The 25,115-nt window shown below is 46.4% G+C and overlaps 1 protein-coding gene across 1 annotated transcript in view; it reads right to left on the reverse strand.

Moving 5' to 3' along the window:
* LOC131814124 (SCO-spondin-like) overlaps positions 1-25,115 on the reverse strand; it is a 105,724-nt gene that overhangs the window by 9,222 nt on the left and 71,387 nt on the right. Inside the window, exons 50-63 of the mRNA XM_059144822.1 lie at positions 17,844-17,989; positions 17,256-17,383; positions 16,380-16,524; positions 15,312-15,444; positions 14,831-14,992; positions 12,647-12,678; positions 12,433-12,551; positions 12,016-12,227; positions 11,321-11,483; positions 11,024-11,106; positions 8,004-8,164; positions 7,697-7,862; positions 1,490-1,605; positions 603-721 (exon numbers count right to left, since the gene is read on the reverse strand). Coding sequence (XP_059000805.1) covers positions 603-721; positions 1,490-1,605; positions 7,697-7,862; positions 8,004-8,164; positions 11,024-11,106; positions 11,321-11,483; positions 12,016-12,227; positions 12,433-12,551; positions 12,647-12,678; positions 14,831-14,992; positions 15,312-15,444; positions 16,380-16,524; positions 17,256-17,383; positions 17,844-17,989 — 1,885 coding nt within the window. The remainder of the gene's footprint in view (positions 1-602; positions 722-1,489; positions 1,606-7,696; positions 7,863-8,003; positions 8,165-11,023; positions 11,107-11,320; positions 11,484-12,015; positions 12,228-12,432; positions 12,552-12,646; positions 12,679-14,830; positions 14,993-15,311; positions 15,445-16,379; positions 16,525-17,255; positions 17,384-17,843; positions 17,990-25,115) is intronic.

A 25,115-nucleotide genomic window follows, 5' to 3' on the forward strand; every position in this document is an offset into this window, starting at 1 on the left:
GAGTTACTCAAACCAGCGAATCCCTTGGTAAACCAAGGTAGCCAGGACAATGGGTGAATTACTATGGGAAGAGCATCTCATAGCCTTCAGCTAGATATGAGTGGGTTAAGGATTTAAATCCGGTTCTGGTTATGAAAAATACAATTCTCAGTGATGATGGAACAAAAGACTGCCTGAAGACTGGATAAGCTCACACTCTACAACCTCCCTACCACCTTCTACTCCTGGAGGAAACATATGTGATATTTTTCCAGAATCTCCCAAGTAACTTAATGTTAATGCAGTATCAGAGGGCCATTATCTTGTAGGTCTTCCTTAGCATAAGAAAGTTCTTTAAAAACCTCCCTTTTTCTTTATCTCTCCCAATTCCCAAGTATATAATTAGCCACCCTTCACAACCCTGTTGCAGCAGCTCTTTCTGCTCACGGGACCTGTCCCTGTGCTTTAATAAAATCACCTTTTGTACCAAAGATATCTCAAGAATTTTTTCTTGGCCACAGGTTTTGAACCCTAAAGTTCTTTCCTATGTCATCTTTACTAAGGATCACAACCAAAGAATATAGCAGCTGTGTGCAAGGCCTGATGCTGATACCTGTCCCCACCTTGTACTTTGGTGCTCTTCATCCAAGGGCAGAGGCTGTGGCTTCAGGGTCATGTTACTTGCCAGGTGAGAGTCTTGTTGATAAGTAGGGAGAGTCTGTTCACCAACTTGACGAGAGGCCTTGGAAGAACAGACAGTTTTGCAACTTTCCTTCAGTTTTGGGCCCAGAAAAGAACTGTGATGGATAGGGGCATCATTGCTGAACCACCACGGGCACCTGCACTGATTTGAGCTTGGAATTTCGTGTCTTGGTGTGGCCAGACCACTGACTGCCTAGTTCTCCCGGGGGCCCCAAGTGCCTGGTCAGTAGCCATGATATGTGTTATGGTCTTCCTTTTCTTGCCCCCACAGGCACTTTGGGAACAAATGTGACTGTGATGGATTCTGCCCAGTTGCACTGGGGATGTATCAGGCAGGGACTCCTGAACAGAGGCCCTCTGAGTCTTTTTTCCCTTTGACATGCTGTTCTCAGGGTAGGATCCATGAATTGTGCTTCCCTTCTGAGCTCTGTGTAAGAGGCCAGATTATCAAGGGGACTGGGGAGATTGTCTCTGACACACATCTTAGAGAAGATAAAGAGCTAAAAACAGGGATTAACCTATGAGCATGGGCAGTGCACCCTAGATTTCTGAATAGAGCTCAGGGCCACCAGAAGAGTGTCAGGTCCGTGTGTGTGTGTGTGTGTGTGTGGTGTGTGCAGATATGTATGTATGCATGAGTTTGGTGTTTGAATGTGCACATGTGTGTGGTTGTGTGTGGTGTGTACATGCATGAAAGTGTGCATGAATGTGTGCCTGAGTGTACACCAAATGAGTCTCCACAAGGTTGGGGTGATAGTGAAGATGTCTGGAAACACAAGAACACTTTATCACTCTGGGGGGTTTTCACCTTTCTGCTGGCCCCAGTTGGTTGCCCACATGCATGAGAAAGTGCTGATGCCAGGGCCACGATCACTCTGTCAAGCTCTGGCTGCAAGCCCAGGGGTGAGACACTGGTGGTGCAGCCTGGGGAAGGAGGACACAAAGACCAGCCTCAGACACAGTTATCTCATCTGACCACAGATGACCCACCTTACATTTACTTGACTTTTTCCCATTTTTGAAGCTTTGTTGTGAGACTTTTGCCTTTTTATTCCATTTCTACCTCCATCTCTGAACCCACTTCTGTCTCTCTCCTTCCTTCAGGCAGTCTTTCCAATGTGCTAAATATATGTGGATTGAACCTTGACGACTACATCATGGTTTTTTATGTGTGAATAAAATTTTTATACATAATCTCTTCCCTTCTTATACAACTCCTTCTGTTTCTTCTTCTTTTTTTTTTTTTTAACTCAGAAATGTTTAAAGATCTTTTATCTCTATACATAATCTGTTACTTCTGACTGCTTGAGCATTTTTGAGTACTGCATTTGGCTTTTGTGCCCTCCCCTCTACTCCCCCCAGCTGCCAGGCCAACTTAGGATACCTGCTGCCAAGACCAAGGCTGTGCTGGGATTCACACCCAGCAGTCTCCAAGAATTGCACTGTGACTTGCTGAAATACCTACTCAGAGGGAACCTGATAAGCTGCAGGGTAATTTTGCCAAAATATTATTTAATTGCTTTCTTCTTTTTAATTTTATAACCTTCATTACATAATTTTTTGGAAAAAAGACAGTCTCTTCAATAAATGGTGCTGGGAAAACTGGGCAACTATATGTAGAAGAATGAAACTCGACCATTCTCTTACACCATACACAAAGATAAACTCAAAATGGATAAAAGACCTCAACGTGAGACAGGAATCCATCAGAATCCTAGAGGAGAACATAGACCGTAATCTCTTCGATATCAGCCACAGCAACTTCTTTCAAGATATGTCTCCAAAGGCAAAGGAAACAAAAGCGAAGATGAACTTTTGGGACTTCATCAAAATCAAAAGCTTCTGCACAGCAAAGGAAACAGTCAAGAAAACAAAGAGGCAACCCACGGAATGGGAGAAGATATTTGCAAATGCCAGTACAGAGAAAATGTTGATATCCAGGATCTATAAAGAACTCCTCAAACTCAACACACATAAAACAGACAATCATATCAAAAAATGGGCAGAAGATATGGACAGACACTTCTCCAATAAATACATACAAATGTCTATTAGACACATGAAAAAATGTTCATCATCACTAGCCATCAGGGAGATTCAAATTAAAACTACATTAAGATATCACCTTACACCAGTTAGAATGGCCAAAATCAGCAAGACAGGAAACAATATGTGTTAGAGAGGATGTGGAGAAAGGGGAACCCTTTTCCACTGTTGGTGGGTATGCAAGTTGGTGCAGCCTCTTTGGAGAACAGTGTGGAGATTCCTCAAGAAATTAAAAATAGAACTTCCCTATGACCCTGCCATTGCACTCCTGGGTATTTAACCCAAAGATACAGATGTCGTGAAAAGAAGGGCCATCTGTACCCCAATGTTTATAGCAGCAATGGCCACGGTCGCCAAACTGTGGAAAGAACCAAGATGCCCTTCAACGGATGAATGGATAAGGAAGATGTGGTCCATATACACTATGGAGTATTGTGCCTCCATCAGAAAGGACGAATACCCAACTTTTGTGGCAACATGGAGGGGATTGGAAGAGATTATGCTGAGTGAAACAAGTCAAGCAGAGAGAGTCAATTATCATATGGTTTCACTTATTTGTGGAGCATAACAAAAAGCACGGAGGACATGGGGAGTTAGAGAGGAGAAGGGAGTTGGGGGAAATTGGAAGGGAGGTGAACCATGAGAGACTATGACTCTGAAAAACAATCTGAGGATTTTGAAGGGGCGGGGGGTGGGAGGTCGAGGTACCAGGTGGTGGGTATAATAGAAGGCACGGATTACATGGAGCACTGGGTGTGGTGCAAAAAATAATGAATACTGTTATGCTGAAAATAAAAAATGAATTAAAAACAAAAAGAAATAATGGAAGCCTCTATCTTCAGTTAGCTAGGCAAGGAGTAGGCTTCATTTAGTCTTCTTCATTCAGCTCCTGTCAGTGCCCATGGAGAGGATTTTTAGGACATGAAGTTTTTACAGCTTAGTCCCAGACCAATTTCAGAGGAAGGTAGCCTTTTATGTCCTTCTTCTCATGATCACTTGGCCAGGTGTTCCAGCCCAGATATGTATGGATAAGTTTAAGGAGAGGAAATTGTATTGAGAGGTCAAGGAAAGCTTTTAACAACATTGCTCCATCTCTGTGGTTTCACAGACCACACATGAACACAAATACATACACGTATACACATGTGCCAGGCAAGGCTTCTGGCATCTGTTTGACCTACTTCCCCTTTCTGCAAGGGCTTTCGAGGACACATGGCCATCATCATGGAAAAAATAAGTGCTTGGATCTCAGCCTCAAAAACATTCTTCCAGTCACCCACTCCTTTCCATAGAGTGATCTATACTGAGGAACAAGAGGTGAGACCCTAGACCAGCCTGGCCAGCCTGTGTCCCCAACAGGGCCAGGAAGCTCAGTGGAAAGGACTGTGTCTGGGCTCTTGGAACTGGAGCCTGGTGGCTGAGTGGTGGGCCCTTGGGTTCGAGTGAGGTACATTCTTCCATGCCCTTTCAGCCAGAGGTGGCAGAGATGTTTAAGGGCTGCATGGTGGAGACTGGGCTTCTGGCTAGCCCTGCTCTGTCACTCTCCATGTAACTTTGGTGGAATTGACTTTTTAGCCTCTTTAAGACACTGTTCCTTCATCTATAAAATTATGGTAATGTCACTCATAGATTTCCTGTGAGAACTGAATGGGTTAATTGAGACAGTGCTTGCTTAGTGTTTACAACAGCCCTCAGGACTGTGGAGGAGAGCGCTTGGAGAAGCTGAGATCCCAGAGCTGCAAGAGCCCCAGACAGCTGTGCAAAGGTGGGTGGTAGCCCCCAGAGTCCCAGGCAGCTGTGCACAGGAGGAGTGGGGCATTCTCCCTTCCTTGGTCAGATGACCCATGTGTCCAGATCTTTTCCTGGGGATGCTCCTTGGTCCCCTCTTGATGCTGACGAGACAGCATCCTGGCCTGATGTCCAATAGCTGAGACAGGCCTCTGGGGGCCATCCTGTAAGGAGCTTCCATCAAGTGTTCTAAATGCTGAGTTAAGGGAAGGGCTTATTTTCTGATTGGACTGAATAGACAGAATAGATAGCCATCTGGTGGGATGCTGCCATATTATGGGCTATTTTAATTCTTTTTCCTTCCCAAATTAGAGACTAAAAAAAGTTTTCTTCCTCTAAATAAGTCCTTTAACATGAATAATTTAAGGAAACATTAAGTCAGGCAGAAATTGTCTACCAGATTTAGGAATCATGTGTTTCCCCTTTAAAGTGGCTGTCTTCTCCCTACCTTCCTTACAACACACCCTGGGGATGAAGAACAAGGGATGTGCCCCTCAGAACTTGTGGGAATAAACAAGTAATCCATCAAGCTTATTCTCATTACTATGACTTGATGTTGTCCTGAGGGATATAATGTAAATTCTGCAGGTTTCTCTTAAAAATGGTTATGTTAGGCCAGAACTGGAGACCCTTCTTTCTTGGATCTGAGATTTCTTCCCTTGTGATGAGGCAAACACAAATTCTCTGAACTTCTCCCCCAAGGCTCTTGCTGACCAGGTGGGACTGAGGCCTGTGGGATTCTGACTTAAGGGGATCTTCTGGGGGCAAATCCCATTACTAGATTCCTTGTAGACAGTGGCTTCTATACTTAAGAATCACAGTGCACACTAAGAAATTCATTGTTTGCATGCTTCTCCCTATATGTATGTATAATACTACAAGGAGAGTTGTATGAAGCCATATCACTTTTTATAAATGTGTGGCTTCTGGTAGTTTTGATTTTATTCCTTTCTAGGTTTTTTTTTTTTTTAATGCTTATTGCAACTTATTAAACTGATTTATAGAAAGCTACAATCTGCAGTTTGGTAAACTGCTTCAAGAGACGGAAAGTCAGCTGATTTTCAATGAGATACCAACTTACGCCTGTCAGGATGGCTAAAATTAAATACCCAAAAAACAATAGGGGTTGGTAGGAATGCAAAGAAAGGGGAACTCTCTTGTACTGTTGGTGGGAATGCGAACTGTTGCAGTCACTCTGGAGAACAGTTTGGAGGTTCCTCAAAAAGTTAAAAATGAATCTGGCAATTGCACTACTAGGTATTTAGCTAAAGGATACAAAAATACAGATTCAAAAGGTTACATGGACCCTGACATTTATAGTAGCTTTATCAACAATAGCCAAATTATGGAGAGAGCCCAAATGTTAAATCAATTGATGAATGAATAGAGAAGATGTGGTATACACACACACACACACACACACACACACACACACAGGAATATTATTCAGCCATCAAAAAGAATGGAATCTTGCCATTTACAATGATGTGGATGGAGAGTGTATTATGCTAAGTGAAGTAAGTCAGTCAGAGAAAGGCAAATACCATATATGTCATTCATTTGTAGAATTTAAGAAAGAGAACAAATGAACATATGGAAAGGAGGAAAAGAAAAAAAAAAAAACGAAGAGAGGGAAACAAGCCATAAGTGACCCTTAGTGCTAGAAAACAGAAGGTTGATGGGGGGAGGAGAGCAGGGAAAGGGTTAGTAGTGGGATGGGTTTTAAAGAGGGCACTTGTGATGAGCACTTACTGTATGTAAGTGAGGAATCACTGAATTCTACTCCAGAAACCAATATGGCACTGTATGTTAACTAAAAAAATTTAAATAAAAGAAAAAAAATCAGCTGATTTTATGCCGAGGTCTGGATTCAGACACGGATGACTTAAGCAACAAGCTTAGGTTTTCCTGCCTTGAAGTTGGGCCACCACAGAACATGCTTTGGGGCTGGGAAGTCTTTGCTGAGCCCAGGAGTGTTTGTTCCAGGAAGCACACAGCCTCCTCCAGTGTCCATGCTCCTGGCATGGGAGTGAACACCCAGGCTGTCTCTAGAGTGGAGGAGAAGGCTTGCATACTCTCTAGAAGCATGCAGCTAGGCCAGTGAGATCTGTGGGTAAGCCTGTTGGATGAATTGCTGGGTTAGTTTGCCTCCTGGGGGACACAGTTTTGCAAAGAACAGCTTGGTGGCCCCCTTCTCACCCCAAACTGGTGTCCACTGGACACTCACAGGGAGGGAGAGGGGCCAGGAGCAAAGGGGATGACAACCCTTACCACTTACAACATGGAGGCGGGTTTCTCTACCATGGCAGCTAGAGCTGTGCTTTATCCAGTGGCCTAAACACAGGGATGTTGGGGCCATTCAGGGGTAGCTTGGAGACTGCACACCCAGAGCTGTCATCTGTCAGGCCCAACCAGGATGATGCTCAGTTTTGGGCTCTAATATTTGAGTGTGACTGTAAGTCAGACCATGCAGGAAGACCCAGGGATGTCCCTCCACACCCTAACCCTATTCCCTATTCCATCATAAGCCTTGTCTACCACATGCTTCTTTACAGTGAACCGCAACACCCAGGTTGTAAAAGAAGCCGCCTTTATAACCTGGAAGGTGTTATCTGGACTCTACCAGATGGCAGGAGTATTTCAGAGTATAGGCTGTTGTGGAAGGAGTTTCCACAGGGTCCAAAAAAGAGCCAATAAATATTCATCTACAGACCTATGGGGTTGCTGGGATTTGGGGTCAAGTGGACTTTAGCTTTCCATTATTTACTCTTTTGTATTGATGAAACTTTTCTAAGGAGCATGTATTGCTTTTGCCCTTTAGAAAACAAAGCTAAAAGTATAAGCTAAGGAGACTCTCAAGGGCCTTAAGGCCCTTGTCACCCTGATTTCCTACATAAAGACAGCTCTTAAAGCACAATGATGGATGTGGCCAGCAGGAGAATAGGGGCAAACATCGCTCTGCTATGTTTTATCCGAGTCTCCCTCCCCTTCTGGCAAATCACGTCCCTCTCCAGGTCCAGGACCATTCTCTGTCATCAGGGTTGATGCTTTCCAGTTATGACATGGGGGTTCTGAGCACCAAGTGAGATGATAAATATAAGATATACAAAGTTAGGTGCTATACAAAGTTAGAGTTAATATTATGACATCATAATTCCACCCCTGGGCACCTGTTTCTCACCTAGAGGATGCTGCCAGGGCTCCCTGAGTGAAGCTGCAGTGTGGCGGCCCCAAGATTCCTTGCTCAGCCCAGTGGCTGTCCTGGTAGCAGCTGTGACCTCCATTTCTAGGTTTCCGCCCCTCCCCAGAACATGCTGCTCAGTTGCGCTGAAGTGCTGCAGAATGTCCTGGAAAAACCATGGCTGTGTCACTCTCTCAGTTACGAGTGTTCTTGATCCAGGCAATTTCCAGAAGTGGGTGAGGGGGGCCCCTGCTCCCTGGGATGGTGGGGGTGTCAGTGGCTTGGTTGTCTGGGAATTGCACTTGACCTTGAGGCCCTGGAGCTGCTGGCTGGCGCCTCTGTAGAAAGCCAGGGCATCGCTCCGGTGCTTGTTCAGTTGGGCCGCCACATGCAGGCTCTGGTCCTCAAGCTTGTCGTAGAGAGTACGGATGCTGAAGTCCTCTAGGGTCTTCACAGGGAGTGGCTCTCCTGCAGGAGAAAGGCATGGAGTGAGACTATGGGATGGAGCAGGAGCTGGAAGCAGAATCTGGGCCCGAGGGTGCTGACTCTGCAGCTTCTCTCCTTCCCTCTGGGGTTTTTGCAGGCAGGTATGCAGGAAAGAGGAGAGCAGAAGAAGCATGTGTAGGCAGAGGGTTAGTACTGGCAGGAAAGACAGGGGCTAGGTTTGATGGGAGCTGGAGGAGGTGGGAAGCCTTCCTAGAGGCAGGTAGCAGTGGCTGTGGAGAGAATCTCTTCTGTGGGGGTGTGACCAACAGGGATCCTTACAGCCTCTGTCCATTGTGCCTGGTGACACATAAGAGTTGGGTAGTGGGCACTGCCTTCCTGCTTTGCTGAGGGTGGGTCTCCCTGGGCTGGAGAAGATGGCAGCCCCCTGAGGAGGCTGTTTGCAGGGTTCTGCAGGCCACAACTGGCTGCCCCTTCCCTCTGCCTGAGTTCATCTCACTGTCCTCATGTCCCTATAACCACTCTATGCTCCCCTTCAACAGCTCTTGCCCCAACTGTCCCCACTGCTCTGTGGACTCCTGCTCAGCCTCGGGTTTCCCACAGCACCTGGCAGACAGTAGAGGCTCACTAAGTACTTGTCTGGCTGAGGTGTCTCCTCTAGGCTTCAGGCTGGAGTGTGACCCAGACAGACCCCAAGGGAGTAAATCAAGCAACTCCACTAGGCTGCTGGACCCTGGTGGGGTTCTGTCACTCCCTGCAGGAATGTCCCTTGGTTGAGGGTCTTAAACCCCTTGACCTTCTTCTCCCTCAAACCCATTCTACTCTGTTAGGACACATGTGAGTGAAGGGGCTCCCCTTCCAACTGCCTTTCCTGGTGCAGCTGATTCTCAAAGGAAGAAAGAAGAAAGAAAGAAGGTGGTGTGAAGGCTCATGTCGGCCTAGGCCTTGTTCAGAGAATGGCCTGCAGGAGTGTGAATATGAAGCTGAGTGTGTGTCCACTGCCAATCCTACACTACTCTTTCCCAGACCTGATGGGTGCAAGAGGGGAGAAGGGTAGTCCCATTCATGCTGGCACAGTGTTGCAGGAGATCTTGTTTTGGGTAACAAACATGGGCCAGACCTCTGCACAGCCAGCTTTGCCTTCCTTTCCTTCCTCTGTAGCCCAGGTGGGGTCTGTTCCCTGAGCTACCAGCTGTTCAGGTGGGAAGGGGGGGAAAGCAGCTTTTCAGACCCCCTTCACCATCAAGATCTTCTCTCTATGTGCCCTGTCACATGCCCCATTGTATAGGGGCATTTCACCCTCCCCTACACGGTCAGTCCTTTAACCAAAAAAGCCCTGTGCCAGCATCTCCCCCTGTGGGAGATCCCTGCAATGAGCTCCCAACCCCCAGCCCTGACCCTGAATGGAGGCTTCCTTTGAAGATTAAAGTGCTGGCATTTACCCCTGATTCTGTGTACCCTTCCTGGTGTCCATACTGTACATGTTCTGCACAGCTGGGTTTGCTGCTCATCCCCCAAGGGGTGACCTAGGTTGGGAGGGATAGATTTGTCCTGGACTCAGTCAGTTCTCTATGCCTGCTGTCTTCACTATCCAGAGCTATCACCAGGAAAGAGATGAACAGCTTCTGATGCCCATGCAAAGTCATAGTCAGTGATAGCACAGAGGCAGGCCTGCCTTGGATGGTGTGTGTGTGTGTCTGTGTGTGGGTGTATATGCAATGTGTATGTGTGTGGATGCATGTGGATATATGTGTTTGTCTGTGTGGATGTGTGGATGGTATGAGGAGGCCTGTGTTCAAGTTCATACAACTAGCAAGCCTCTAGTGCTGGTTTGGTCCCATGGCTGTGCCTTGTACTACTCACTTCATTGCTTCCTCCAGGTCCCTGGCACTCAACTTGCTTCCTGTGGTTTCTGCAACATGGCACTTAAGGACAAAATGGAGGCAAACTTGAAGCTTTGTGAACCCACATCAGTGAGAGCTTATAGGGCCCTTCCTCTGTCTCTCTCTTTTTTTTTTTTTTTTAAAGATTTTATTTATTTATTTATTTGACAGACAGAGATCACAAGCAGGCAGAGAGGCAGGCAGAGAGAGAGAGAGAGAGAGAAAGAGGGAAGCAGGCTTCCTGCGGAGCAGAGAGCCCGATGCGGGGCTCGATCCCAGGACCCTGAGATCATGACCCGAGCCGAAGGCAGCAGCCCAAACCACTGAGCCACCCAGGCGCCCCCCTCTGTCTCTTTGTCTGATGTCCGAAGTGAGGTAATCCAGTTGTTATTCCCAAGCAGAGGAAAGGTCTTGGCAGAGCTGCTTCTTCATGCACTTTTGTATACACTTCCTCCTCACAGCGGGGCCCAGTGGGGATGAGGAGGAACATGTGGTCCCTCTATGTCTTCCTGAAAATGGAGGCAATGTCCAATTCTCCAGGTGAGAAGAGAAGCTTACAGAGGCAGGTGAGTGATCCTGTAAAGGGCTTCCGTAGCAGGGCTTCATTTCTGCCCCTGCAGTAAGCTACAGCAAGTTAGCCATGAGCTGGAGAATTGCCCTTAGTTTCTTAAGAACTCCTGAGCAGCACAGTAAGGAGTAGAGAACTCTCGCTTCAAGTCCCACATCACCTACTATCTAAAAATTGCCACTTGGGGATCTGAGGGAAGCCACTCACATTTCCTTGAGCCTCAGTCTCTTTGTCTATAAAATGGAGATGGGAAACACCTGAAAACACATACTTCTAGCTACCATTGTGATGATCAGATGGACAGCATGAAGTGTCTTATAAATCATCAGTGCTATAGAAATGTAAGATGTTATCCAGAGTGTGTATCTGGGGCGCAGTTTGGGGTAGAAGGCGGGAAGAGAGAAGAAGAGTTGTTCCACACAAGTGTGGTACCTGTGCCCCAGGTAACGGCTGTCTTCTTGGAATCCGCTTCTTCCTCAGAGTCCCAAGGACTAAGATCTTCATAGGATAGAAAGCTGGAAAAAAGCACCTACACGCAGGTGGCACAGGGCTCACGTGGACCAGGAGTGCCAGCTATGAACATCACAGGTCAGCTTGGGAAGGCATTCTTTCCCGAGTCTCCAGGGTCAGCCCTGGGGTCATGAGTGTGGGCAGGGCCAGGGTGGGGAGTGGCCAGACCAGCCATGGTCCCTAGGCTGGGAAAGGAGTGAGGGGTAGAAGGGGACTTACCTGTCCCTGAGGGTCACATACTCAGTGGGCACATGAGGCCCTCCAAGTCCCCTCCACTGGGGCCTCCAAGTCCTCATAGGGCAGGCCTGGGCTAGCGGCGGTCTCAGTATGAGGCTAAGGCCTGTCAGCAGCATGGTTGCTAAGCCAATAGCTAGCAGCACTCCTGTAAGGGCAGGGGAGAGGGGCAGGGGCCATGTGATGACCACTCAGAGCATCTGCAGGCTTTATGCCTCAGGCACTGCTGGGCTGCCCCTCTCTGCCCTCTTGGGCAGGGGGCGATGACAGAACCACTGTCTGAGGCTCAGCCTGGAAAGCTCAGTGAGATTGCTTAAAAAGAAGCAGGAAAGAAGATGGATGGAAAACCCACAGAGGAGGTTAGAATAGGAGTCTCTGTGAGCTTATGACTCTACTCAGTGGCCTCGTTTACCATGACATCCTCCCTGTTCATAAGGACAGGTCCCAAAACTGAGCGGCTTGGGAGGCAGGGAGAAAAGGGTGCCCCAAGAAGGAAATTCAATTTACTTTACCTGGCAAATGAAGCCCTAGTTCAGGGACAAGTTTGTCCCTGTGCCCATCTGAAGTCTTTGGGGCTATGCCCAAAGGGACAGGACTGGACATACACTTCGGGGTCCTGATGTGAAAGGCTTCTCCCATGCCCCCTCTGGGTCTTGGCTACTCTGGTCCAAGGTCAGTACCTGTGATCACTGCCCAGTCTGGGCCCAGGTTTGGCAGCCTCCGCCTGAGGACCCCGTGCCTGGTAAGCTGATATGGGGAGGAGGGCTGTACAGGGGATAGACTGGGACTGCAGGCCACTCCTTTCTTCTTCACCAACACCACCATGAAGCTTTCAGGCAGCCCATTGTCTCGAAACACATATGTACCTGGATCTAGGAACTGGTGGGCAAACCTGGGGATGAAAGGTCAGCATATGGGGATAGTCAGCTTTTCTGGGTTGTTCATATCAGGCTAAATGTGAGTGACCTTAACCTGTGGCAGGACCCCTTCCCACGCACAGGAATAATGTGGCCCAAGGAAGCTGTTCATGACTCCCAAACCCTTCCACTCCATGTACTCAGGAGGACTCACCTGCCATTGGTCTCTTCTGGTCTTACCTCCCACACAGTTGGTGGCTTCCCATCCTCCTCTGGTCCTTGTAGTGCCTCCCCAGCTCTGTCTTACACATGAGGAACCGTGGCCCCTCCAAGTTCCCAGACAGCTTAGCTGAGATTACCTTGAGAAGTTGAGGTGAGTTTCTTGTATCAAGTGCCTGAGTCTCCTGAAGGCCCCAAAGTCCCAGTGGGGGTTGCTGTTAAACAGATGCTGCACCTGGTACACAGGATAGTGGCTGGCTGAGCGATCTGGAGAAAGAGCAGGATGGGGCTGGGTTCCAGGGGCCTCCTCAGTCCAGGCCTGGGCAGCTCACATCCTGACAGCTCAGCGTCTGTCCGTGGGAGAGTGAGCAAACTGAGAAGACATGTTTTCATGAAATGGCATGTTTCATCCTTTCATGTCTATAATAATAATCATTTAATAATCTTGGTGTCAGGGCACCTGGGTGGCTCAGTTGGTTAAAGCCTCTGCCTTCAGCTCAGGTCATGATCTGAGGGTCCTGGGATCGAGCCCCATATCAGGCTTTCTGCTCAGTGGGGATCCTGCTTCCTCCACCCCCCCTCCTTTCTGCCTGCCTCTCTGCCTACTTGTGATCTCTGTCTGTCAAATAAATAAATAAAATCTTAAAAAAAAAATCTTAGTGTCAAGGAAAGACCATTTCTTCCCCTGGCCTGAGAAATGTGCACACCAGCACATTGTTGAAACACAGTGAACAGGGGCCCCCATGCCCTTTGTGCAAGAGCACAGCTGGCAGCCCTGGCACTCTCAGAGGTGAGACCCATTCAATTCTGTACTCCTGACAGGCAGTGTGCATGCAACAGGCACTCGATACATGCTGTGTGGGATGACTAAGAGGAGCAGCTAAGGTGGTGGATGGGGATTCTGGCAGAAATACAGACAGGCCCAGACAGGCCATTCCTTCAGCACAGGAGGTCTTTCCCATGCATAGGTGTCAGTTCTTCTGAGCACTCCCATTCTTCCCAAAAGATGGGGCTCTGATCTTACCTCCCCGCTGTGTGGAGAAGGGGGAATGCAACTGGGCTCACTCCACACATGTAAATACCAAGGCTTAGAGGGAATGGAGGTTTCTCAGGTCCCAGTGGGTTTCCAGGAGACCTGGCCTGGAAACCAGGGCAAAAATGTTTAGAGTTCATTTCCAGGATTTATTTCCCCTGTGGATGCTCATCGCCTTAGCACTGCTATGTGGGGAGGAACTTCAGTAGTTACTGACCCATGAAACCAAACTCTTCAACTATTTCTACCTGGGCCAAGGGGCCATTCTTCTGTTTAAATCAGGTTAAAAGCATGGCTGTGCCTCATACCCAGTGAAGCATAAATTCCAAATACCAGAGACGACTATTTTCAGCATTGCCTGAGGGAGCACCTTAATCTTTGAACCTTTATTGTGTTGTTTGTACACAGCATTATCTGTACTAATTTGTTGTGGTTATAAAACAATTAGCAGAACAGTTTATATTTGCCTTTATTTTCTATTCCATACCTCTCTGCCCTTGTTTTTTTCTCCTCAAAATCCATTTCTTTAAAAAAGAAATCTGTTGGAGAAGATAAAAAGAAGCCAGCCCTGGGATGGCTTCTCTCTTGTCTCTCTCATGTCTTTAGAGCTGCGGAACTATCCCTGTCTCAGCCCAGCCATTTAGTGTCCTGGGGCATCTCAGTGGGACAGCACTGTACATCTGTCATCTGTGTGTGAGTAGGTGGGCTGGGTGTGTGGGGACTGCCCATCCACTCCACAGCAGCACCCTGGGGAAGTACCTGGCAGGGGAAATGGAGGAAATTAAGGTCTACCAAGGGCTCAAACTGTGCTTAATGCATGGCAGGTGGCACTGAACCCAAAGGGGATGAGACCCTTTTCTATCAGTAAAGGCTGTCTCATGGAGGAAAACTCTGTCTTGTTCTGAGGTTCCCAGGGATTGGAGTCACAGGAGACAGGCTTCTGCTCATTGCAAGGAAGACAATCCTTATAAACCAAGGTATCTGAAGATGTAGGGGGCTGCCAGGAGGGGTTGAGGAGTCTGCCTCTGGGGGGCTTCAGGCCCTGGATGGATGACCATGTGGTACAGAGTGGACATGCAGGAGGACTGGCTCAAACAAGAGTTCCCCTAAGTGAGTCCCTGCCTCCACCCAAGGCACAGAAGTCTGACCCTCATGGGCTGCATGGAGGAGCTGCACAATGTTGGACTGGAACATCTGCTCTGAGAAAGTGCATGGAGGCCCACAGTGAAGTGTCCAATCAGGTTGAGAACAGGGGTACAACACAGGCCTGTGACTTGCCACTTCAAAGGTGTGGTCAGTATGTGAAGTCACAGGACAGCCAGGCAGGGGAGGGATGAGAGAGTCAGGCCCGAGGAAGGGTCCAATGTACTGAAGTAGGAAACTTACTGTGGGGAAGAATATGAAGCTGGAAAAGAATCACATCCCCCTCTGCCAGGCAGACCACTGGATTTGGAATATGGGGATGGATGTGGGGGTCATGAGGGACAGAGTGTTCCGGTCCTGTAGTCCGATGATGCCTTTGCAGCCAGGGCTGGGATACAGGTGGTCCTGGGAGAGTTTGGAGAAGGAACGCTGTGGGACCTGGGCTTATCTGGGGATGTACACATACTCACCTATTGACCCTATCCTGTCTCGATTCCCTTTTAGGAGTTTCAGCCCTTCTGGGACCCTCACCTCCCCAAGGACAAGGTCTTCTGGGGTCCCTGCCAGACTCTCACCTCCTGAACACCAACACAGGGCTGAAAAGCTTCTCAGGGGCCTTAGGTGGGGGGCCCAGCTTCCCATTTATTAGTGGAAGAATGCAGCCGTGCCCCTCACTCCTCCCACTCTCTGAGAAAGCCTGGGCTTGGTACCCTCCTCCACTTACCAAGGAGGAAGGAGCCAAGCATGTCCACTCTGGAGATGACAAAGCCAAAGATGCCATGGGGGCCACATTGGATCAGATGGACCCTGGCGTTCCCTTGGAAGAACTGGTCTGGACCCAGAGTGCTCACTATTTCCTGAGAACATGCAACACAGCATTATACACTTGGAGAGGACAGGAGGTGCAGAGAGGCTTGCAATGATGGATGACCAGAAACCCAGACTGAGCCCTTTAGCAGAGCCCCTGGTGATGCTGAGTTCAAGGATGCCCACTATCAGCCTACATTAGGACATGTCTCCTTCCTCAGTGAAACTTGCTCGGGTGGCCTCCTATGCCCTGGGCTTCTCCTTATCTCCAGAAAACACCCCTGACTCATCTCTGATCCTTGTACCAGGTCATTGTTTTCTCCTTTTCTCTCTACTTCCAAATTCCTACTAACAGAACAACTTCTTCAGAACATTTATCTTCCTATCACCCCAAATCCGTTCTCCAGTGCCACAGCAGTGATCCTTCTTCTTTCAATGGCAGACACACACAGCCACCTAGAACCTTGTGGTAGGCAAATATCCAGGGTGAGCCAGATCTGCACTGTGTCTGGGCCCTGATCCTCTGCCCCTCCAAACCTGATGAAACATTGAGGCCCTGAAGACAGTCATAGCCAACATGATGGTGGCCAAGAGAAGGCTCTGCTCTCTGACCAGAGGTCTAGGCTGGGAAGAGAGGCCCAGGCTCGGTTCCAGCAGGGCTCACACCATTTTTGTGACCATGGTGAATGCTTTCATGTCCCTGGGCCTCATTTCACACTTATGTAAAGCCAAGCTGATGCTTTCTCAGCTCTCTTCTGGCATTCAAAGCAGATGGTTGACATTATTGTACCAACAAATACACTTCCTTTCTGCCTTTCCCTCCAGCCTACAGAATGGAAATTCATACAGATAGCAACAGAGTAGGAAAGATTGGTTAGCAAATGGACTTTCCCTTCTGCTGCCTGGTTTCTGCAGCCAGGATGCCTGGGTCCTTAGCAGGTAGAGGCTGCCCTTCCATCCCAACCCTTCTCTGAGCTGGACTTACACTCTGGTCACTGTCTCCTGTCTCGCTCTTCACACTGAGGATCAGCTGTCTGCTGGAACCCCAGGCCAGGGCAAGCTGGGGGGCCCTGGCCAGACACTGGGCATCACAGAGCTCTTCAGCTGAGACATACTCCTGGCACTGGCAGCTGTGGGAGAGAAGAAGATGGTAGGTCTGCTCTGATGGATATGGAGGAGCTGCACACCCCTGATACCTTTATGCTAGTAGAGGCCCCTTCAGAAGGATATGAGGTGTGTATGCTTCCTAAGCAGTGACTATAATTTGAATGGAGGTCCATGATGACTCCTTAAAATGCACTCTCCTAGTCGCTGTTTCTGTACCAGCCTAGGCATCTCCCAAAATGGGATCAATGTCTGGGACAAATCTTAGTTTACAGGCTTAGAATTTTTGTTTTGGGTTCCCTGCTGAGGCGAGAGTGAAGCCAGAGAATGCTGTTTAGCCCGGAATACTCTATTTGGTGGGCCTCCCAGCACAGTGGCTCCCCAGCTCTGCATGCTGGGGAACTCTGGTCCACAAGTCAGGTGGAAGGCTGGAATGTCAGATAAAATTGGAATCCTTCTTGGCTTGGTATCTAGTCAGGGGCACTCCTAGCAGTTGGCTCAGGGACCTGGGGTGTTGAGCTCACTCTGCTTTGCTGCCAGGACCTCCTCAGCTCTGGGCTGCTTGACCTGACTGTTGTTGGCCTATTCATCTTGGGAAATGCTAACAGGGAAGCTTCTGGAAGGATCTTGTATTTGGCTCAGTCTCCCATCAGGGCTGGGTCCTGCCCAACTTTTCCAGATGGGTTCTCTGGGGACAGTCAGAACCTTTCAGGTGATGGTGGATTCATTTTGTTTTCAGCAGCTTTTCATTACTCACATGCTCAGTTCAGCACTGAGCTCTCCACCCACTGGGTGACAGAAGGAGGAGCAGTCATGCAGTTGTGGGGTCACACACTTGCGGGTGGCAGCCAGGCGAACTTCTCCAACCCAGCATCGCTCTGCCACCTGTGGGAGGTGTAAGAGAAGAGTCCTGGCTCTGGTACCCCCTGCAGGTCAAGGATTGGGGCACTCTCTGCATCAAAGAAAATTTCAGAGACACAGTGGGGCCTCTGGAGAAACAGTCTCCTCTGCGAGGTCACTTAGTCAGTTCCTGACTGGGATTAGGCTTGAGGATAGAGGGGACCCACATAAGTAATAGAAAACAAGTTTGCTGACTGAGGGAGATGTTTGGGAGGTTTAGTTTTGGGGATACTTGATCCTTTATATTGAGCGCTGAAGATCTGTTGGTCTCTGGTAGGGAGAAATGTGTCTTACCATACGATCCTTCTGAGGTCTTCTCATTTGTTTAGGAGGTAATCCACCCAGCACAATGGACTGAACATTAACCAGACAGCCAATAAAAAGTGGCTGGCATGCTATCTCTCCTCAGTCTTCAAGCCTTCCTTTCTTGAGGCCAAGGTGTTACCTGGGGCTGACAATCTTCATCACCGTTGCTCTCCTCACTTTCCAGGCCCCTTCTGCTATAGGACTCATGTCCTGCCTGGCAGATGCAGAAACCATCTGACTTCTGGAAGACCCTGTTCAGGCCCCGACACATGCAGCTGGAGGCACCTGGGGATAGAGGAGTCCCATAGCCCATCACACACACCTAAGAGTGAGCCAGAGACATGGGTAAACTCTCTGTCCCTGTCCAAAGGGAGTTTGTGATCTAGATGGGGAGACCAGATACTCACATTTACCAAAGTACTGACCTTAGAAGTCTTTGTGGGGACTGAATGAGATCTTTTGAGTCAATGATTCTCAACCCTGACTTTGCATTAGATTCATCTGAGAAGCTTTTAAAAAATGTTGATGTTCAAGTACTCTCTAGGTAAATTATATATAAACCTCTGAAGTGAAGCCAGAACACCTACTTTTTAAGTGTCTTGAGGGATTTAATGTGTAGCTGTGGCTGAGAATTATGGATGTAGTTGAAAGCACTTGACACATTATGGAATGGAAAGTGTTGTTCCTATTCTCCATCCCACAAAGCCATGGGGGACCATTTCTGAAGGACTGGCACAGACCTCCATCTCTAGAAAATAGAGAGAGCTACAGAGATTAAAGGCCTCTCAAGGAGCTTGAAGGATGGTCTGGACTGGATGGCAGAGCCAAGAGAACAGGGATTCCCAGCAGAGAAGAAGGTGATGAGTGGGGAAGGTTCAGATTTTATTTGGGAGACTAACAGAGTCTAGGTGATTGTTCTTCTAGGAGAGCCAGCTGGGGGAGAGGTAGAGATTGGGACCTTGTAGTTGTCTAGGATTCACTGCAATTCCAGTTTGTTCGCCCCTGTTGGAACTGTCATCTGCTCAGGGAGAATAAAAGAGTCATTTAAAGTTTAGCCCTTATCTGCTCCTGCAGATAATCACTTACATGTATGGTACATAGTAACCAAAAGAACTCAGCAGAGCTTGTTGAATGGATTGAGAGTTGACAACTTTTGCTAATATGGTCATATTCTTTCCCCAAATGAATTTAGGGACCATTAACAAGAAGAATAATTATTTCTACTATGGAGAAGAAAGGTAATTACTCAATAATGAAATGACACACAGAACTTTCATGAGTCAGGTTCTAGATGGTGAAGCCCTCTCTAATATCATGAACTCCAATAAATTTTTTGGCTTATCTAGACCAGGTCTCTGCTGAGACCCTGGGAGTCTTCCATATCTCATTGTCCAAAGCACTGTGTAAGCCTGTGGTTACACAGGGGAGCCTTGGGGATTTTAGAACTCAATCTTTTTTCGATCTGTACCACTCTGCTTTTACATTTTTTCATATTAATTTTCTAAATGTGAAATATTCTGAAAAAGTATTATGTTGCTAAAGAATACTTTGAACAAAGGTCTGAACTCTTGGTCTGGCATACATGACTGTAGAAATAATCACAGATCTATATTAAAGGAATCATTGTTTAATAACTTCCCCCAAACATCTCAACCCAAGTTTTACTTACCTTCAAGTTCCTGTTTAAATACAACCTTTTTATATAACAGCTAACTGAACATAATAAATAAAATAAAATGTGTATAAAATTATAAAAAATAAAATAAATAAAAACTTTCCAAGGAATATTACTCAGACATCAAAAAGAATGAAATCTTGCCATTTGCAATGATGTGTATGGAGCTAGAGTATATTATGCTAAGCAAAATAAGTCAGAGAAATATAAATACCATATGATTTCACTCATATGAGGAATTTAAGAAAGGAAACAGATGAACACAAGGGAAGGAAGAAAAGAAAAGAAAGAGAGGCAAACTGTAAGAGACTCTTCACTATAGAGAGCAAACTGAGGGTTGATAGAGGGGAGGTGGGTAGATTCCTAAATGGGTCATGGGTACTAAGAAGGGCACTTGTTGTATGTCAGTGAGGAATCACTAAATTCTACTCCTGAAACCAATATTATACCATATGTTAACTAAGTAGAATTTAATAAAAATTTGAAGCAAACAAACAAAAATGTATATGATGTATCTACTTCAGAGGGCTTTTTTTTTTTGAGACTCTGGATAAGATGGAATCATCTATTTCAAGCATATAGAGTACCACTGGAAGTACCTGAGGGCAATAGAAGGTATTAGTTCCTTTCCTCACTTTACTTTTCCAAAATTGACAAAATAGATGTCTTTCCTGACAATGATTTTCAGTTCTACATTTATGCACATCTGCTCTTTCAACCTCAGGACCTTCCCCTCAACTCAGTTCACAGTTTACTGTTTCTGTTTTCTGATGTGAGTTGCCCCTATTGTATTAGAGAAACCAAGCATATTCGTGAAATTAACTTTTCAGAAAGAGGCATAAAAGTCAAAGGCAATCTAGAAATTTTGTTTTAATATGTTTTGTAATGGCTAGAAAATATTGCTTGGGTTGCTGCAAATGGCATGATAAACTTTCCATTGTTTTATTTATTTATTTATTTAAAGATTTTATTTATTTATTTGACAGAGAGAGATCACAAGTAGGCAGAGAGGCAGACAGAGAGAGAAAGGAGGAAACAGGCTCTCCGTGGAGCAGAGACCCCGATGCGGGGCTTGATCCCAGGACCCTGGGATCAGGGTCCTCTGCAAGGCAGAGGCTTTAACCCACTAAGCCACCCAGGCTCCCCCCCCCCATTGTTTGTTTTAAATAAACATGCGTCAAGCCTCAAAAAAAAAAAATTATGGGGCGCCTGGGTGGCTCAGTGGGTGAAAGCCTCTGCCTTCAGCTCAGGTCATGATCTGAGGGCCTGGGATCGAGCCCCATATCCGGCTTTCTGCTCAGCGGGGAGTCTGCTTCCTCCTCTCTCTCTGCCTGCTTCTCTGCCTACTTGTAATCTCTGTCTGTCAAATAAATAAATAAAATCTTAAAAAAAAATTACAACCTTCCCATAAGTCTCCCTGATCCTTCAATTTCTTCCTGTATTGAACCATCCAGACTTCTTTTTTTTTTTTTTTTTTTTCTTGTGGCACTTGATGCTTTGCCAATTTGTTATATATTCTTTTCTTTCTTCCTATTGCACTTGTCTTCATATCTTTCATAGTGTCTTTGTCGCACTAACAACAATAGTTGGAGGTTTAGTGTTTGTGAACTAACCTCTAAAATAAATGAACTAAAAACCTCCCCATTTCATCCCAAAAGGGAAAGAGGCAGTTTATAAAAGTGTGCATAAGTTTTTCTACCTTTGGCAATAGCAGAATACCTTACTTTAGGTCGATCTTCCTATGACATAACTAGAAAGACCAGGAAAATATAAAAAAACATCTATTTGAAGGCATGAAGAACTTAACTGAAAACTTATGGTGAAAAAAATCTTGGAGACAATGGAAATTAAGAGGGGTGAGCCCCACATTTGGCACCACATTTTCCTGAAAGGCATTTACCTCTTCAAAATTGCCATTGGGAGGCTGAAGCATAGCTTCAGGATGTCTTATAAGGGTAAGAGGACAAAAATTGGGCACACCAAGAATAAGTGTCTCTGGTAAACATCACAAGCTTTTAGGTTGGACAACTGAAGGGCTGCAACCTAGTATGGATTGGCTGTAAGGAAACTACATTTCTCAAAACCTGGAGCCTAGCACTAATTTTCTGAATGCCTGGTGAACTGAGGTGATTTATTCCTACTACAGAAAGAAAGTAATTCTTTTGTGGAGGAAGAAAACAACATCCAGAATTTCTCCACAATTTTCACTCACAATGTGTAGTGTTTAATAAAAACAAAACAAAACAAAACGGGAGAAAAGATGGCGGGGAAGTAGGAGGCGCCCGTTCAACCTGCTCCCTAAAGTGAGCTGATTACCTTCCAAAGATCTCCAATCACCCACGGAATCAGCCTGAGATCAGAATTATACATGTCTGGATCTCTACTGGAGCAGAAGACGCCAGTGGGCAGGTAAAGTGGAGTGGGAAAGTCAGACTGATATCGGAAGATAAACAAAAGGGGGAGGGAGCCACCAGAGGCGACCCGTTGGAAAGTAATATCCCAATATGAGAGTGCCCTGCGCCTGGGGAGTGAAAGACCCTAGAGGACCCGCACCCAAGGACGCACTCACAGACCACTGGATGCAATAAGCAAGAGGATTTTATTCGGGCATGCTCGGACTCCCAGGGACACTTGACCATGAAAATCCGCGAGGGATGGGTCAGTGCCTGAGAGCCCCGATCTGTTTCGGGAGTCCCTTAATATAGAATTTTACAGTCCATTACATCAGAGCCCTCACTTTTCTAGCCAGTAATTTCAAAGCATTACAGTAAGGCCTACACATAGGTAGCCAATCCTTTAAAACCAACCATACATTCTGGCTAGTCACCGTTCAGGTAGTGTACAGTAGAGGGTACGTGTTGAATTGCACGTTTCTAACCTTTATCTGTATACGTGCTGAACCGCACGTCTCCAGCTAGCATACGTGCTGAACCATACGTCTCCGGCCTTGGTACGGGTTGCGTCTCCGGCCTTGGTACAGGAGGCAACCCTTATCAATTTTACTTAGTAGTAGGGGAAATTCTTAACAGGGGAAGGGTATAACTTTATTTGATTACACAGCGAACGAGGGTTTAAGCAATTTTTCATTTCTTAGCAAAGCATTAGAAGATTATACAGAAGCCAGAAACAGCTGGGTTAAACATAGATTTTTGCTATTCGTTATCCTGTTATGCTGCTTGCTGACTCCCTTATCTATGGTCAGCTGGCCACAGTTTCTTAGTTAGCATAAGCTGGTTATAAAAAGAATGTTAAAACTTATAGGCTATACTATAGTTCTGACCTGGGGTCCTTCAGGGAGCACTCAAAAAGAGCAAAGGATCACCGCGGGGGGTGGGGTGGGGGGAGCAGGAATGGGGTGTTAGGGTCAGGGGCTTAAGTCCCCAGACCCAGGACAGCCACCCCTGGCGCAGAGCCAGAGAAAGTGCAGCAGAGAAACCAGGTCTCAGTCCCTGAACCACCAGCGCGCCTGAGAGTGCCTGGCACCCATCTCCCATTAGGGGCTGGGAGCCTGGCCAGCCAACAGAAGCACAGCCTTTTTGCAGTCCCCACGCAAGTGCCCTGCTGTGCCATCAGAGTCCCAGTCTTGCCTGTGCCCTCTCCTGAGAGATGTGCACACAAATGCCAGCTGGGTCCTCTCGGACCTGAAAGACCAGGCACTCCCAGCCCGGGCCAGCGGGAAAATCTCAGTGTGCAATCCTGCAGTCTGGAGCTGCCCAGACAGCTGCCTCTGCCATGGTTTTGGGTACAAGCAAAAAATCCTGAGTCCCCAGGGACCGCGACTGGGAACCTGCTCTGCCAGCGGCCAAGGGGGGATTTATTTGGGCTCTGCAGCCTGACTGAGGCTTCTCTCTGAGAGGGAGGTCAGGGTGGTTTGCTTTCCTCTAAACCTACAAAAACCATCAAAAGCGGTCAAGGCGCGAGAGAAAAACAAAAGTGAACAAATATAAAAACCTCTAGAGAACAAAAGCCTGAGAAAACCAGTTTCCTCAGAGCCCACCCCCTTGAGGGGGGCGGAGGACTTAGCTGAGAGAACTTCAGGGACTGAAAACCCACATGGCAGGCCCCTCCCCCAGAAAACCAACTGGGAAAGGAAAAAAAAAAAAAAGACTACAAGAGAACAACCACCACTACTTCATAGGACAGTTTTTATTATTAATTCGGTCCCACTCTTCTGGCTCATTTTTAAAATATAGTTAATTTTTTATTATTATATAGATAATTTTTTTAACCTATTTACTGTCACAGTGAGATGTCCAGTACATCAAATTCCATAATAACCTTCTAACCTGAACTTTTTGATACATACACCTGTATTTTCCTTTTGCATTTCTATTTTTTAAATTTCTTTTTTTTTAATTTTAGTTTTGTTTAGTTTATTCCTTTTTAAATTTTTTATTTTCTAATATTCATATAGAGTTAAGCTTCAAGGTAATCCCCTTTCCCCAATCAATACCACCCCTATAGGTAAACTAATTCCTAATCCCCCCTTATCTTAGGAAAGTTGAGTCCTTTAACAAAGATATCAAGATACATCCAGGAAGAATAAAAACAACCTTCCTCACCCACACTGAGAATTTACAACCACTCTCCCATCTTTTTCTTCCACCAGGATTTCTGTGTTTTTGTGTTTGTCTTGATAGTATATAAATCTTACACTCAGGGTTCTTTTTGACGAGGTTCTTCCTTTATTTGCATATATATATATATATGCAAATATATATATTATTTCTTTTCTCTTGTCATATACTATTATCAGTCTTTTTGTTTATCTGTGTCTGTTTGTATACTTCATAAATCTTAACTTGGGGCCCATTTGGGCTAAACCTTCTCTTTTAACTCACCTTTCTTTCCTGTCTCTTTCCCTCTCTCTTTTTTTCTTCTCCTTTTCTTTTTCCTATCATTTGGGTGGGAAGCCCTGATTGCTCAGAGCATTTCAGGGTTCACCTTGACTGCACCACAGTTGATACACCCAGCTACACCTGTTCAGCCATCTCTCACCAAAATGACTAGGAGGAGGAATGCCCAACAGAAGAAAAATACAGAGGATGGCTCTGCAACAGAGCTAATGGCTATCAACATAGACAATATGTTGGAAAGAGAATTCAGGCTAACAATTATCCAAGCAATAGCTAGGTTGGAGAAAGCCATGGGTGACCAAACGGAATTGATTAGGGCCAAACTGAAAACGACCAGAGATCATGTTTTCAATATTAGGGAAGAGCTGAAAGCTACCAGGGATGAGCTTCACAATGCTCTCAATGAGTTCCAATCTAATCTAAATTCTCTCAAAGCTAGAGTAACTGAGGCAGAAGATAGAATTAGTGATCTGGAGGACAAAGAGATAGAGAGAAAGGATCAGGAGGAAGCCTGGAACAAACAGCTTAGAATCCACGAAAACAGAATCAGGGAAATAAATGATGCCATAAAACATTCCAATGTCAGAATTATTGGAATCTCTGAAGGGGAGGAGAAAGAAAGAAGTCTAGAAGATATAGTGGAACAAGTTCTTCATGAAAATTTTCCAAATCTCATGAATGGAACCAGTGTTTATGTACTAGAGGCCGAAAGGTTTCCCCCCAAGATTACAGATTCTCAAAAGTCCTCGAGACACCTAATAGTAAGAATGAAGAATTATAATTGTAGCCAGAACCTCTTGAAAGCAGCTAGGACAAAGAAGATCCTTACGTAGAGAGGAAAGCCCATCAGAATAACATCAGACCTGTCCACAGAGACCTG

Source organism: Mustela lutreola, chromosome 13 (assembly GCF_030435805.1).
Source record: "Mustela lutreola isolate mMusLut2 chromosome 13, mMusLut2.pri, whole genome shotgun sequence".
NCBI classification, from domain to species: Eukaryota; Metazoa; Chordata; class Mammalia; order Carnivora; family Mustelidae; genus Mustela; species Mustela lutreola.